The sequence below is a fragment of the Limulus polyphemus genome, unplaced genomic scaffold (genome assembly GCF_000517525.1).
Source record: "Limulus polyphemus unplaced genomic scaffold, Limulus_polyphemus-2.1.2 Scaffold4496, whole genome shotgun sequence".
Taxonomy (NCBI): domain Eukaryota; kingdom Metazoa; phylum Arthropoda; class Merostomata; order Xiphosura; family Limulidae; genus Limulus; species Limulus polyphemus.
In genome coordinates, this window is record NW_013670106.1 from 44,283 (window position 1) to 57,274 (window position 12,992).

At 34.6% G+C, this 12,992-nt stretch overlaps 1 protein-coding gene across 1 annotated transcript in view; it reads right to left on the reverse strand.

The window, feature by feature from the left end:
- Positions 1 to 10,176: 10,176 nt before the first annotated feature.
- Positions 10,177 to 12,992, reverse strand: part of LOC106471257 (dehydrogenase/reductase SDR family member 13-like) — an 11,903-nt gene continuing 9,087 nt past the window's right edge. Inside the window, exons 3-4 of the mRNA XM_013931847.2 lie at positions 11,558 to 11,881; positions 10,177 to 10,839 (exon numbers count right to left, since the gene is read on the reverse strand). Of these exons, the coding sequence (XP_013787301.1) occupies positions 10,544 to 10,839; positions 11,558 to 11,881 (620 nt within the window). The 3' untranslated portion in view covers positions 10,177 to 10,543. The remainder of the gene's footprint in view (positions 10,840 to 11,557; positions 11,882 to 12,992) is intronic.

Genomic DNA, 12,992 nt, shown 5'->3' on the forward strand with positions numbered 1-12,992 from the left:
CCTGCACGTCTCTGTAGCTGTAGACAACAATTTGGCGTCCCCACAATTTTCCTTTGTTTACATCCGGGTTATTAGGCCAGCTGTTTCGTGTCTAGCATAGATTCTGTTCGAGTTCCGTTCTCCAAAAATGAGCAGTCTTGCGACCAGTAGTTTCTCATTGGCTTCTCGCATACCACAAGGGGTGTTTGTACTAATTTTAGAAAGTAGAGGGCGCCCACGAGCCGAATGTTCTTTGATGCCTAATGGGCTAGAAAGGAAAGTAGATGAATATATTTAATTTGTTTCTTATACGATATTTTATAAATATATTCCACGTGCACTTTGATATTATTTCAAGAAGAAACTGAGTGAAGTATGATAATCATAACTTATTATGTACAGCCAGATACGTAGGGTTGTTGTTGTTTTTATAAGTGTGACTCACCAAAAAGGATGGAACTACAGATCTTATGCTTCATTTTGTTCGTTAGTTTATCTGATGCATTTATAATTATGCATACATACAGTTAATAGTAAATTGATAAAAAAAAGATTGATAAGAATAACGGGTGGCATATTATGGTGGGGGGGGGGGCATACTACATGCTTGATTTGTCGTCTTAAGATAGGAGAAGACAAACTGATGTTCTGTCGAAACATATAATATGTCCTCCCAAAATAAACCACTCCGTTATGCTTATAAATATAGAGGGGAGGGGTTCCTGGTGCCAAAGCACCAGAGCCCAAGAAAGGAAGAAAGGAAGTGGGGGAAAAGGAAAGAAAGAAAGAGAGAGGGGTAGTCAGAAAGTTTAGTAATGGTAGAAGGGATTGAAGATGAGATTAGTGATGATAGTGGTGGGATAAGGGTGAGGGTAATGTGGGGTGGGAAAGGGGCATAGGTAAAAACAATAGACTTAGATTTGGAAAAGCAAACTTTGAAAGAGAGAGAAACATTGTGCTAAAACGTTGGCTGATAGGAGGGGAAGGGGGAGGGACTGGGATGGCCCAGTATTTCTCTGCTTATAAATAATTGTTTGTCTGTAATTAAGCACAAATCTACACAATGGGCTATCTATGCTCTGCCCACCACGGGTATCGAAACCCGGATTCTAGCGTTGTGAGTCAGCAGACATACCGCTGTGCCACTGGGGGGGAACATTATGTTGATATAATAATAAACTGGCCCCCCCAGTGGCACAGCGGTATGTCTGCGGACTCACAACGCTAGAATCCGGGTTTCGATACCCGTGGTGGGCAGAGCACAGATAGCCCATTGTGTAGATTTGTGCTTAGTTACAAACAAACAAAATAATAAACTGGTTTCCCTACTCAAGTATACATACAATCACTTTGTAAGTCTATCTCAAGGGTATAGAAGCAGTTAAGTCGCTCCATCTTATTTACCACGCTAGAAGTTTTAACAATAAAGGGCAATGTGTGACGTAGTGGTTAGCGTGCCGGGCAACGTGTCCAAAGTTCATGGTTTGAGCTAGCAATATGCCTCTGAAGATACTCTGTAACTCCAGCATTAAAAACTGACCGTCAATCCGAATATTCGGTTAAGAGTAGTCGAGTATGGTCAACGGTTGCCTTTCATCTGGTCAGAAGTTCTAAATTGGGGACGGTTACTCCTGGACTTTGGAAATACGAAATCCCTTTAGAAATATACATTAAAACGAACGTTTTTATGGTTAGTTGACGTGCTGTAGCATAATTAAAGTATGATTTTTCAAAATATGTGTCCACTAGATTTTTACTAATTTTTTTTTATTATATTGACACTAAAAGTCACTTCTAACACAACAAACGCGATAAAAAGTGTTGTTTTAGAACCTTAGAAATATTTTTTACAGCAACTTAACGTTAGCTTTGCATTGCCGTTGTGTTTTAAATTTGATTGAAATACAGTACAACATTGTCATCATGAGACTTTCTCTGTAATAATGAATCATATGTCATATTCCGTCAATTCAAAAATATACATTTAAACAATATTTTCTTACTGTAAATTTTATCAATTTCTTTCATCAAGATCGTGAAAGTTTGACATCACAAGATACTAAAACAGTGTTCACAGTTAACTATGTACATTAAGTAAACTATAACTTAATAAATCGCTGGACTTTGTTTCTGAATTAACGTGTATAGTGTTGAAGAAACATTTATTTTATATTATGTGATATTTTTTATAGACATGTAAAAGTGCAATAACAGATTTGCAAGTAGATTAGCTCTAATCTTTTTGAATCACTGACTAAGGCAGGGTATTTTTTTACAGATAAACCCAACACTAATTAACTATTGAAAAAACAAAACAGACTTTTGTACATCGTATTATGTAATTATCATAAACTATCACCATTAATCACCATCATTGTTGAGTAGGATTTGGTGTTTCGAATTTGACCGTCACGATGAAAGGGCGAGCATGTTTGGTGGGACGGGGATTCGAACTCTTGGCCTTCAGATTACGAGTCAAGCGCATTAACCACCTTGCTAGGTGTAGCAAAGCAGGAATGTGTGGAATGGTAAAGTAATATATTTTGAGTTAAGGAAAAAAAAAAGGTTTCAACGCGCTTATCTGTGAAAAGATCCGGCTTATTTGATCTGTGTTATTAAACAGCCTTTAGTTTGTTTTATGAATTTCGCGCAAAGTTACACGAGGGCTATCTGCGCTAGTCGTTCCTAGTTAGGAACTAGAGGGAGCCTGCTGAGACTACTGTTTTACCAACTGACCGATCATTATAACGCTCCCACGGCTGAAAAGGCGAGCACGTTTGGTGGAACGGGGATGCAAACCCGCGGCCCTCAGATTGGGAGTCAAACGCTCTAACCACCTGGCCACGCCAGGCCTTGTTCAGTAGTACTTATACTGTTTTTTTTTTTAAGCACATTAAACAAGGTAAGTTTGTAAAAGTTGGCCATATACACACACTGTATATCTTTTTAATTTGTATCCAATACCATATAAATCAATCAATAGAAGAAATAATAAAATTATCCGAAACAGTTATTATTAATGAGTCCCTTAAAAACAACATGTATCCCCACGAAATAATTTCAAGAAATGTCTGATGACTCACAGTCATAAAAAAAAACTAACCAACTTCATCATGCAAATAACAACAAACGTAAACATTGGGATTTTCTAGAACTGTTGACTGCATATAAACATAACAAGAATTCAGGAAATACGTTCGTCTGGTGTTTTAAAATAACTATGCACTTTTCACGTGTAAAATTTTTGGTAAAGTAGTTTGTTATTTTTACTTTCCTCTAAAAATAATGTAATAAAAAGTAAACCTAAAAATTCCTCGTCTACTTTCTCTTTCACACTCAAGGCGGTTCTATAAGTAGTAATACAGAAAATCGAAAAAAAAACACGTGGCTTTGAAATGTAGCGATTAATAAAAAAATAATGATTCTATACTGCTGAAAATAGTATTTATAAGTCTATAATTTTGAAACAGAAAGGACGAAACATTCGAGTATTTATAGATTACTAGCAGAAACGCTGCCCTATGGGCGGCTATTTGTGCTAGTAATTAGTAATCATAGTATTCATACGTCATTGTAAAAAAATGTAAAAAGTGAACATTTTCTTTAAAAGCATTTTTTCTAGGAAGTACTGCACGGGAAAGTGTTCGGATAGTGCTCCTTAGTCATACGCAACTCATGGTTCAATGTACAGAGCTCAAACTTTTCATAAATTTTACCGATATAAACTGTAATGTTTTTTTTATATTAAAAGTATTACTCTTTATTGAATGCCCCCCAGTGGCACAGTGGTATGTCTGCGGACTTACAACGCTAGAAACCGGATTTCGATACCCGTGGTGGGCAGAGCACAGATAGCCCATTGTGTAGCTTTGTGCTTAACTTCAAATAAACTAAAAACTTTATTGAAAAATTAATAGTTTTTAAGAACTCCAGTGTAAGCAATGCTTAACTTGAAAAAGTCTAATTAAACGTGTTACTCATCGTTGCTACCTCCAAGTTGATTCCAGATTAGTTATTAAATCCACATCACGCATACAGGATTTTTTCCGTGTTAAAGACCTTCTCTCAATTACTCTTTGTTCTTGGCTTGTATATCTTTACAAGTGTGGAGACTGTAAGGCTTCATATATATTGGCAAAACCAAACGCCACCTACTAGTTAGAGCCAATGAACATATGGGAATTTCCATGAAAACACAAAAAAGTTGAGTAACCCTTGTGTTTCCTCTATATGCCAACATAGTGAAGAAACAAGACATCAACCTATACTATCAAATTTCGATATCCTTTGCAAAACCAACACTGATCTGGAATTACTGATTACAGAAACCCTCCACATCAAACAACATTCACCAACACTAAACAACATGCAATCTTCGTATCAACTGCACATTTTCTAATATGTACAGTATTTTGTTTATTACTCATTTTATTTTTATGTTGTTATAGTTTGGATTAAATTACTGTTATTATAGCAATGTATTTCAGTTACTTACTTAGGAATGATGTAATTCTTATATTTTGCTTTAGATACTGAAGATGGAATCTGTTGAATTCCGAAACGTTTATGTGTGTCCCCTTTTGTTATAAATAAACAATATTTATCTTAAGTTTCGTTATCCTTTTTATTGCGAAACTTCGTTTTCCTCCGAACACATTAATTAATAATATCTAGTTTTTTAGTCCTAAGTTTAAAAATTACACCAATAAAGATATAACCAAACCCTCACGTACAGTCCTAGTGAAAGTCGTGTTCTCGTTGTGAGAAGAGTACTTTTATTTAAAATTATGTTTATTATAAAGAAATGGTTATTGCGCATACCATAGCTGTTGTTCTAATTGTCTGAATCTTGAATACTCAAAGAGTGAAAATTTTTATGATTTTTTTTAAATAGATAGCGCTACATGTCATAAGCCTCAATCACCACTTCTAGCATTGAGATCTTGTTGTATTTCAGCACAACAGATGGCATCTTTGTATTTATTATTTCGGTCACGTACATAGACGGCCATGCCATTACTCCATTATAGTATGATTTATGTTGTTGAAGCATTTCCCTTTCAAATCAAACGAACAGGAATGCCTGTGAATGTGCTGCCATCTGTCGTTAGTTCGCAAAATATAATATATTCACAACTCATCACTGTTGACGTGTTTTTGAAGGAGGACTTGCAAGATCAGTGATCAAAAATCGGTATCAGAGTTACTATTCAAGTAATATCTCATTATAATACATAGAAAAAACAGAATTTTTGACACAAATTTTAGTTCATTGGGGTTAACGAAAACAAAATATTGGACCATAACGTTTTGTTCGAAGTAGGTGTAGTCTACAACAAATGTTTTTTTACTTATATAAATCAGATAATTATAAGAAGTCATTTTAGTATGCATGACTACTCTAACTAGCTTTCATCTAAAGCCTAAGGACATCATATGTTTAAGAATTAAGCCTCTAATGTTTCCCTTGGAATTAGAAAAATTTGCACAGCAGAACGTTTAGGAGAGCAACAGGCCAAATCCGCAGTAATACCCTCATCCACAAAATGAAGGCAATAATTACAAAAAAAAAGAACCCTTAAGTCCAAAAATCCATTAGACGAAACTGCGCATATGTACCATTAACAAAATGATTGCCAACGATTAAAGCTGTTGAAGGCTTACAAGTCAAAAGTCCACAAACAGACAGTCACACCTTAAATTCAACAGTTGTTTTTATGGCCAAGAAAACTGGAATAACAATGGCAATATCATTCGACCGCATAACTTTCAAATTTCAAGATGTAAATCCAACTGACTTTTGTGTTTTTTGGTTTGATTTATAGTGGTCTTGGATAAATGTGTGGCGATACAGCGATACGATACGATTATCGTATCGTGAAGCCGTGATACTATTGTATCGATACATCGTCCGATACGATTTATGTATCTTCAGAAAATGTGGCAAGCTTTCAATAAACATCATAAGTCTTTTGTACAGAAAATATCAGAATTTCTAATAATGTAATTTTTTGGTAAAAATTAATGATTCAATAAAGGAAGCTGAGTATTGAGTACTACATGTTGTCTTCATTTCTTTTTATCAAAAACACGAAAAGTAAAATAACAAATTAACAATAACAAAATAGATAGACAGATATTAACTTTTTATTATTATTTTACTTCTCTTGCTAGCTGCCATTTAGTTGATCAAACCTAAGAATTTGAAAAAAAAGCACTGTAAAGCGTGAAGTACTTAAATAAGTCAATGTTAATAATATAGATAATAAATTACAGACAAGACTGTCAAACTTTGTAAGAAACGGTTGGTAAAACTTCTGTATCTAGATACGTATCGTATCGCTGCATCAACATATAGATACTATCGTATCGACTATTATGATGAGATACACACCCCTAGTCTTGGAAGCCCACGTCCACTTAAAATGGCGAGTCTTTGGAGACTTATTACTGAGGCGTCAGGCAACAATGCGTAATCATGGCCATTATGGGCTGAACACCATACACCATAGAGAGAAGTAGGCCCAAGAGCAACATGAGGCATGGAACGCCGTTCTGAGTGGAAACTATCCAGACACTAAGATTACATAATATTTAGCATCTGCAAGTTTTGATTATTTATTTCTTAGTTATGCCACACCTAAATCAAGTTATTTCTTTCTAATTTAATCGTTATGGTACCCTAATTATTAAAGTTGTGATTGCAGGCAACTCTCGGCACTTTGTCCAGAAATTCTTCAGTACAGAGTCAGTGTAAGACCTGTCTTCTCTAAAAAAAAAAGGCGGCCATCTTACTTGTTTATATTTTCGTTAGAATAGTGACGCACATACTATTACCATGACAACTTTTTCTTATCACCCTTCCTTATCCATAATATTTGTTTAATCATCAAGAATATATTACTATTCTTTCTTTCTGTGTATCATGATTATAAATGTGTTAAGTTGCACAAGTTTTATTTTATCTTATCCACCCCCACCCCCATTATTCTAAATAAGTAGTATTAAATATAGTGTCCCTTGGGCGATGGCGTATATCTGTAGAAGCAGAAGTTAATGACTTTCAACATACATCTACCTACGGTATCGTGTTCAAAGGAAGCTAAATTTAACTAACGTCGGGTTCAGATAAAACATTTCTTGACTAGGCCCATTCACGGAATTTAACACTGGTTGTGGTGACACTTAGAAACGAAGCTGAGAGCCTCTCCTGCGTTTTCTTATGAACATATATCGTAGTGAAAGTGACAAGAATAATCGAGAAATACAAGGTTAAGTTATGGTCTACATCTAACTTCAGTCCTAGAAGTAAAGCTTAGTATTTTAAAATGTATTAGGTATAACTGGCAGTTTTGCAGATATCAGTTCCAGTCCTACACTTGTCCATATTTTGGTTATGTATTTACGAGTTATCATATTGGTAAAGCTGTGATGAATGGGTTATTGGAGTCGATAATCACGGGTTATGTAACCTCGAGATTATGTGGTTTAACTGGCTCGAACGGGATCAAAACTGGTATCTAACTATTTGCTTAACAGAGAGGAGTTGGATTTTAGTACCAAAGTGTGTTACTGTCTTAGCAACCATATATGTATAACATTTTTATCAAGTCTCTGAGAACAAGCGGTACTTCACGAATTCAGTCATAGTGAGAAACTCCATGATGAAAAGAAATCTTTAACATATATATGCAATCATTAAACAGTTGATCCGCTGTATAATATCGAATAATGAATTCGACGAAATGTCGTAATATTATTCTTATAACTAAGTTAATTTAGATTACTATATGGTGAAGTAAAACGGACCGAAAACCGTATAGATATATTACTAATTTAAACAACTATATTAGCTACTTCAATCATTGGCTATCATATACAAACATGTATTCAATAAAGTGAAATAACATGTTAGCATGCTCCATTCTTCTGGAGTGCTTTTCCATAAATAACTTACAACAGTTTTAATGTTGACTGCTGCGTCATAATTATTACGTATTAAAGCTAGAGCACTTAGTATTTCTTCGGTTTGTGTACACCTCAGATAATTATTCAACCGGCGGAGAGCGGATGCCGAACGTTCACGTGAACATTAACTCGATGACAGTATTTTTTTACATCACAAAAATACGGGGTTCTTCTGAACCCCAGACCCCCTCACTGTGGACCTTTCTGACTCTTGATCACGTTTCATATTAGCTTACTTTTATAACATTATTTCACACTGGTCATATCTTTATGTACTTACTTTTTGAGCTACCTAGTACTCAGTAGTAGTAGTATAGTCGTACGAGACGGTACGTATTTCGTCCTACTAATAAATCCGCAGGTACGACGAGATACCAAAATGACGTACCATTAATCAGACTGATGCTAAAAGTTCAATATTCAATACTAGCAATTTAATTGTGTTATTATTATTAATTGCTTGATAAATATAGTAAAATGAAACAATGACTAAACCGTAGCATACTTTTCCCGCCAAACCACTAACGTTTTGATATAGGCCTCTCACCTAGTGGTCACCCAGTGTTCTAACGGCGCTTTATTCCTCGAATAAATTAGTAAAACTACAACATTTTCGACCAGCAATAAGGCTACCTTTAGCAAAATAAATGAATGATAAATAATTCGATTTTTTTCCCACCAAGAAAGCAGTAGCTGGTATGTGGCGTAAATTGTCTCTGGTGAAATTCATTATTTATATAATTCTGCGATAAGCTATAACATAGATATAGAGTATTTGAACTAACTGATTCACTGTATCAATTTCCTTATATTTTTATAAGGCCTAGTTAACCTTATCAATTACCTAGTTCTCACAAAGAACTTGTTTGGCATAGGTAGGAAACAGAAGCTTAACATTTGATCATATTGGCTTTAAGCATAGTTTAGTTTTTCTGTTATATAAGAGGCCTATTTTACATTAAACTATGTAATTTTGAGACCGAGAATTTCCAAGTTTCCATTCTACGGTCAATCGCTTCAAATCCTTTCGAAATGTCACGTTAATTAGTTGTTTGGACTTTAAGCCGATACTTTGCATATCCGTGCAATGTTTCTTTTAGTTATTTACATTTACAGATACATGTAGTAGTGATAATCTGTATATTTCTCCAGAATAACTGGGTCAAAATGCACATTGATATACGCATATATTCTTTAAAGTTCCTTTTTCTTAAATATGTAAATAAATGTAACTAACCCCAAAGCCAGAATTTCACTGATATTAAAATCTAAATTCGTCAGAAAAAAATGTGTTATAAGGTTTAAAATATTATTATTATTTGGATATAAACATTTTTATAGGCGACCAATACAATATATCATAGGCCACGCGACCAGTCTTAAAACTTAAAAAAATATCATGTTTAATATTTTATAGGTTACATATGACCCTGAACCAAGTATAATAATGGTTGCTGTGACCATCTGTGTATAATATTTTCTTTCTTACCCACAACCTTGAACAAAGTGGAATGGTGGTTACTATGATTATCTGTGTTTAAGTTATTTCTACTGACTCATTGCTCCAAACACAGTGGAATGGTGGTTACTATGATTATCTATGTTTAAGTTATTTCTACTGACTCATTGCTCCAAAACAGTGGAATGGTGGTTACTATGATTATCTGTGTTTAAGTTATTTCTACTGACTCATTGCTCCAAACACAGTGGAATGGTGGTTACTATGATTATCTGTGTTTAAGTTTTTCTACTGACTCATTGCTCCAAACACAGTGGAATGGTGGTTACTATGATTATCTGTGTTTAAGTTATTTCTACTGACTTATTGCTCCAAACACAGTGGAATGGTGGTTACCATGATTATCTGTGTTTAAGTTATTTCTACTGACTCATTGCTCCAAACACAGTGGAATGGTGGTTACTATGATTATTATAATTTATTAATGTATAATCTTTTCTTACATACCCACGACTCTGAATCAATGAAAAATTATCGTTGCTATGATTGTTACTTGAAAGTCTAAGTGAATATGGAGCCCAATATTTGTAATTACTGCTAAATGAATGTAGCATAAAATAGATACATCTTAGGCTGTGGACTAAATAGAAATTGTATATCTTGGACCCTGGACTAAGTAGAATTTGTTTATCTTAGATTGTGGACTAACTAAAAACTGTTCGTGAATTTACAATACATTAGTGACTGACTTATTTCACAAGTGAACCATGTTTTGTAACACGCTTCAAAATCACTTTATTTATACATGAATTACAGCAGGACATTTTAAATTTACTACACATATTCTTTAACAATCAAAGTCTAAGACTTAGTTTAAATTTTGAATAGAATAATATTTGCACAGCACATCCTAAGGTAATTATAATCCTAAAATTTAAGACTGAAGGTAGGGCAGTAACTTGTCTGAACTTTTGAACAATATACTCCGTTGTAATAGTTGTGCTTGATGAAACTGGTATACTACTTATGCAATTATGAAAACTCAGCTCCTGGAACATGAAATATTAGCTATCACACGTTTCACAAACCCATGTTCGCTATCTTGCGTTTTGATGAAAAATATCTTAAGGTATTGTTTTATTCCTCTTCTGCTTCTTCAAAATTGAGTTTAATACCTTTCTGTTCAATTACGTCAGAAGTGTTTTCCCATAATGCTTTAGCAGCTTGATCATCCCATTCAGGCACATGAACTTCTTGCAATTTACAGTCACGAAAGAGCTTGCCGGATTCTGGCTCAATTCCCTTGGTCAGCAAACAGTAGAGAATCGTCTGCACACCTTCTTCTGGGGTTCGATAGAGAACCTTAGCACATGCCTGAGTGAGCTGTCCAGAAAAGCCAGTGAGATGGGCATACAGGTTTGTTGAGACGAGACCTAAATGGGGAAGATTTAGTTGTAAGTATTGAGATACAAGTATTGAAATACCTATTTAATGTATAACTTAGGCCAAGAATTGCTCTAACTTGTATACTACTAAGGATTCCTATAAATCCTGTTGAAATCACATTATTTCTGTTTGTAAAAGGACAACTAGCTTTTACTGAAATAGGGTTAAATATTGCTAACCTGCGACTGATTTGATTTCAGAAATATTTTCTTTAAGTCTGCCGTGAATTTTCTGATACAGGTTGACCATCACTAGTCCGGCAATCAGTAATCCGACACTAATTTCGGCTAGAACAATTTCAAATACAGTAAAGCAAGATACGTGCTATTAGGTAAATACTTTAATCTCGCTTCAAAGTTTTCTTTCCAATATTTTCTTTGATTAAAACTTAAAGAAAACCCCGTTTTATGGGATATTTTAATTTTAAGATGAGGTGGTTAGCTAGTGGGTTTGGTGTATTCTAACCTAATAGATGGCTAATCCGGCACCCTCCAGGTCCCGATGATGCCGGATTAGTGATAGTCAACCTGTATATTCAAAATCTTAGAATAGAGATTTATAAAAAAAAAATCATTATATAAGAAAATTATCAGTATTTCATGCAAATAAGCATTTAACGTGTTATATTTTATATTTTTGTGTTCTACTTCTGTAAGTCTGTAAATCACGTACAAGTGTTTATTGACTACCTGTCTGTTCACTCACCTGGGTCCACAGCGAAGGACACTATACCCATTTCTCGATACCTACGACTGACCTCCTTCGTAAATAAAAACTGGGCTAGTTTACTGTTCCTGTAATGCTGTTTGATTGAGTAAGCTCCCTCGGACTGTCCTTCTAAGTTTTTCAGGTCCTGCAAATTCCCTCCACGGAATCCACTGCAGACCACATTAAGGACCCTGGTTGGACTGTCTGGACATTTTCTCATCTTGTCGTGTAGCAGGAGAGTCAGGAGAAAATGGCCGATGTAGTTCACCCCCAACATCGTGTCGAAACCGTCCGCCGTTTTTTCACTCTCACAGAGGATAGCTACAGATAAAAACCAATCCGGCTAAAATGAAAACTTATGTTCAGTAGACTTGTTCCACCTATTACCTAATTTGACATTGTCCCTTAAAACTACTGGCCATAAAAAATGCAGCATGCACTAATTCAAAATAACATTCAGTTACTGATTCAAATGTGCCATTCTACCAATAACAAGTCTATACCCGGTTATGAGACGGTAGTTCTTGTTTTATCTGTCGCCTTAAGTAACGGTAATGTTTGTTTTATCTGTCGCCTTTAGTAACGGTAATGTTTGTTTTATCTGTCGCCTTTAGTAACAGTTATAATGAGACGGTAATGTTTGTTTTATCTGTCGCTTTTAGTAACAGTTATAATGAGACGTTAATGTTTGTTTTATCTGTCGCTTTTAGTATCAGTTATAATAAGACGGTAGTTCTTGTTTTATCTGTCGCTTTTAGTAACAGTTATAATGAAACGGTAATGTTAGTTTTATCTGTCGCTTTTAGTAACAGTTATAATAAGACGGTAATGTTTGTTTTATCTGTCGCTTTTAGTAACAGTTATAATGAGACGGTAAAGTTTGTTTTATCTGTCGCTTTTAGTAACAGTTATAATGAGACGGTAGTTCTTGTTTTATCTGTCGCTTTTAGTAACAGTTATAATGAGACGGTAAAGTTTGTTTTATCTGTCGGTTTTAGTAACAGTTATAATGAGACGGTAAAGTTTGTTTTATCTGTCGCCTTTAGTAACAGTTATAATGAGAAACAGATAAAACAAGAACTACCATCTCATTGTAACTGTTATTAAAAGCGACAGATAAAACAAACATTAACGTCTCATTATAACTGTTACTAAAAGCTACAGATAAAACAAGAACTACCAGCTTTTAGTAACAGTTATAATAAGACGGAAGTGCTGGTTTTATCTGTCGCTTTTAGTAACAGTTATAATGAGACGGTAATGTTTGTTTTATCTGTCGCTTTTAGTAACAGTTATAATGAGACGGTAATGTTTGTTTTATCTGTCGCTTTTAGTAACAGTTATAATGAGACGGTAATGTTTGTTTTATCTGTCGCTTTTAGTAACAGTTATAATGAGACGGTAATGTTTGTTTTATCTGTCGGTTTTAGTA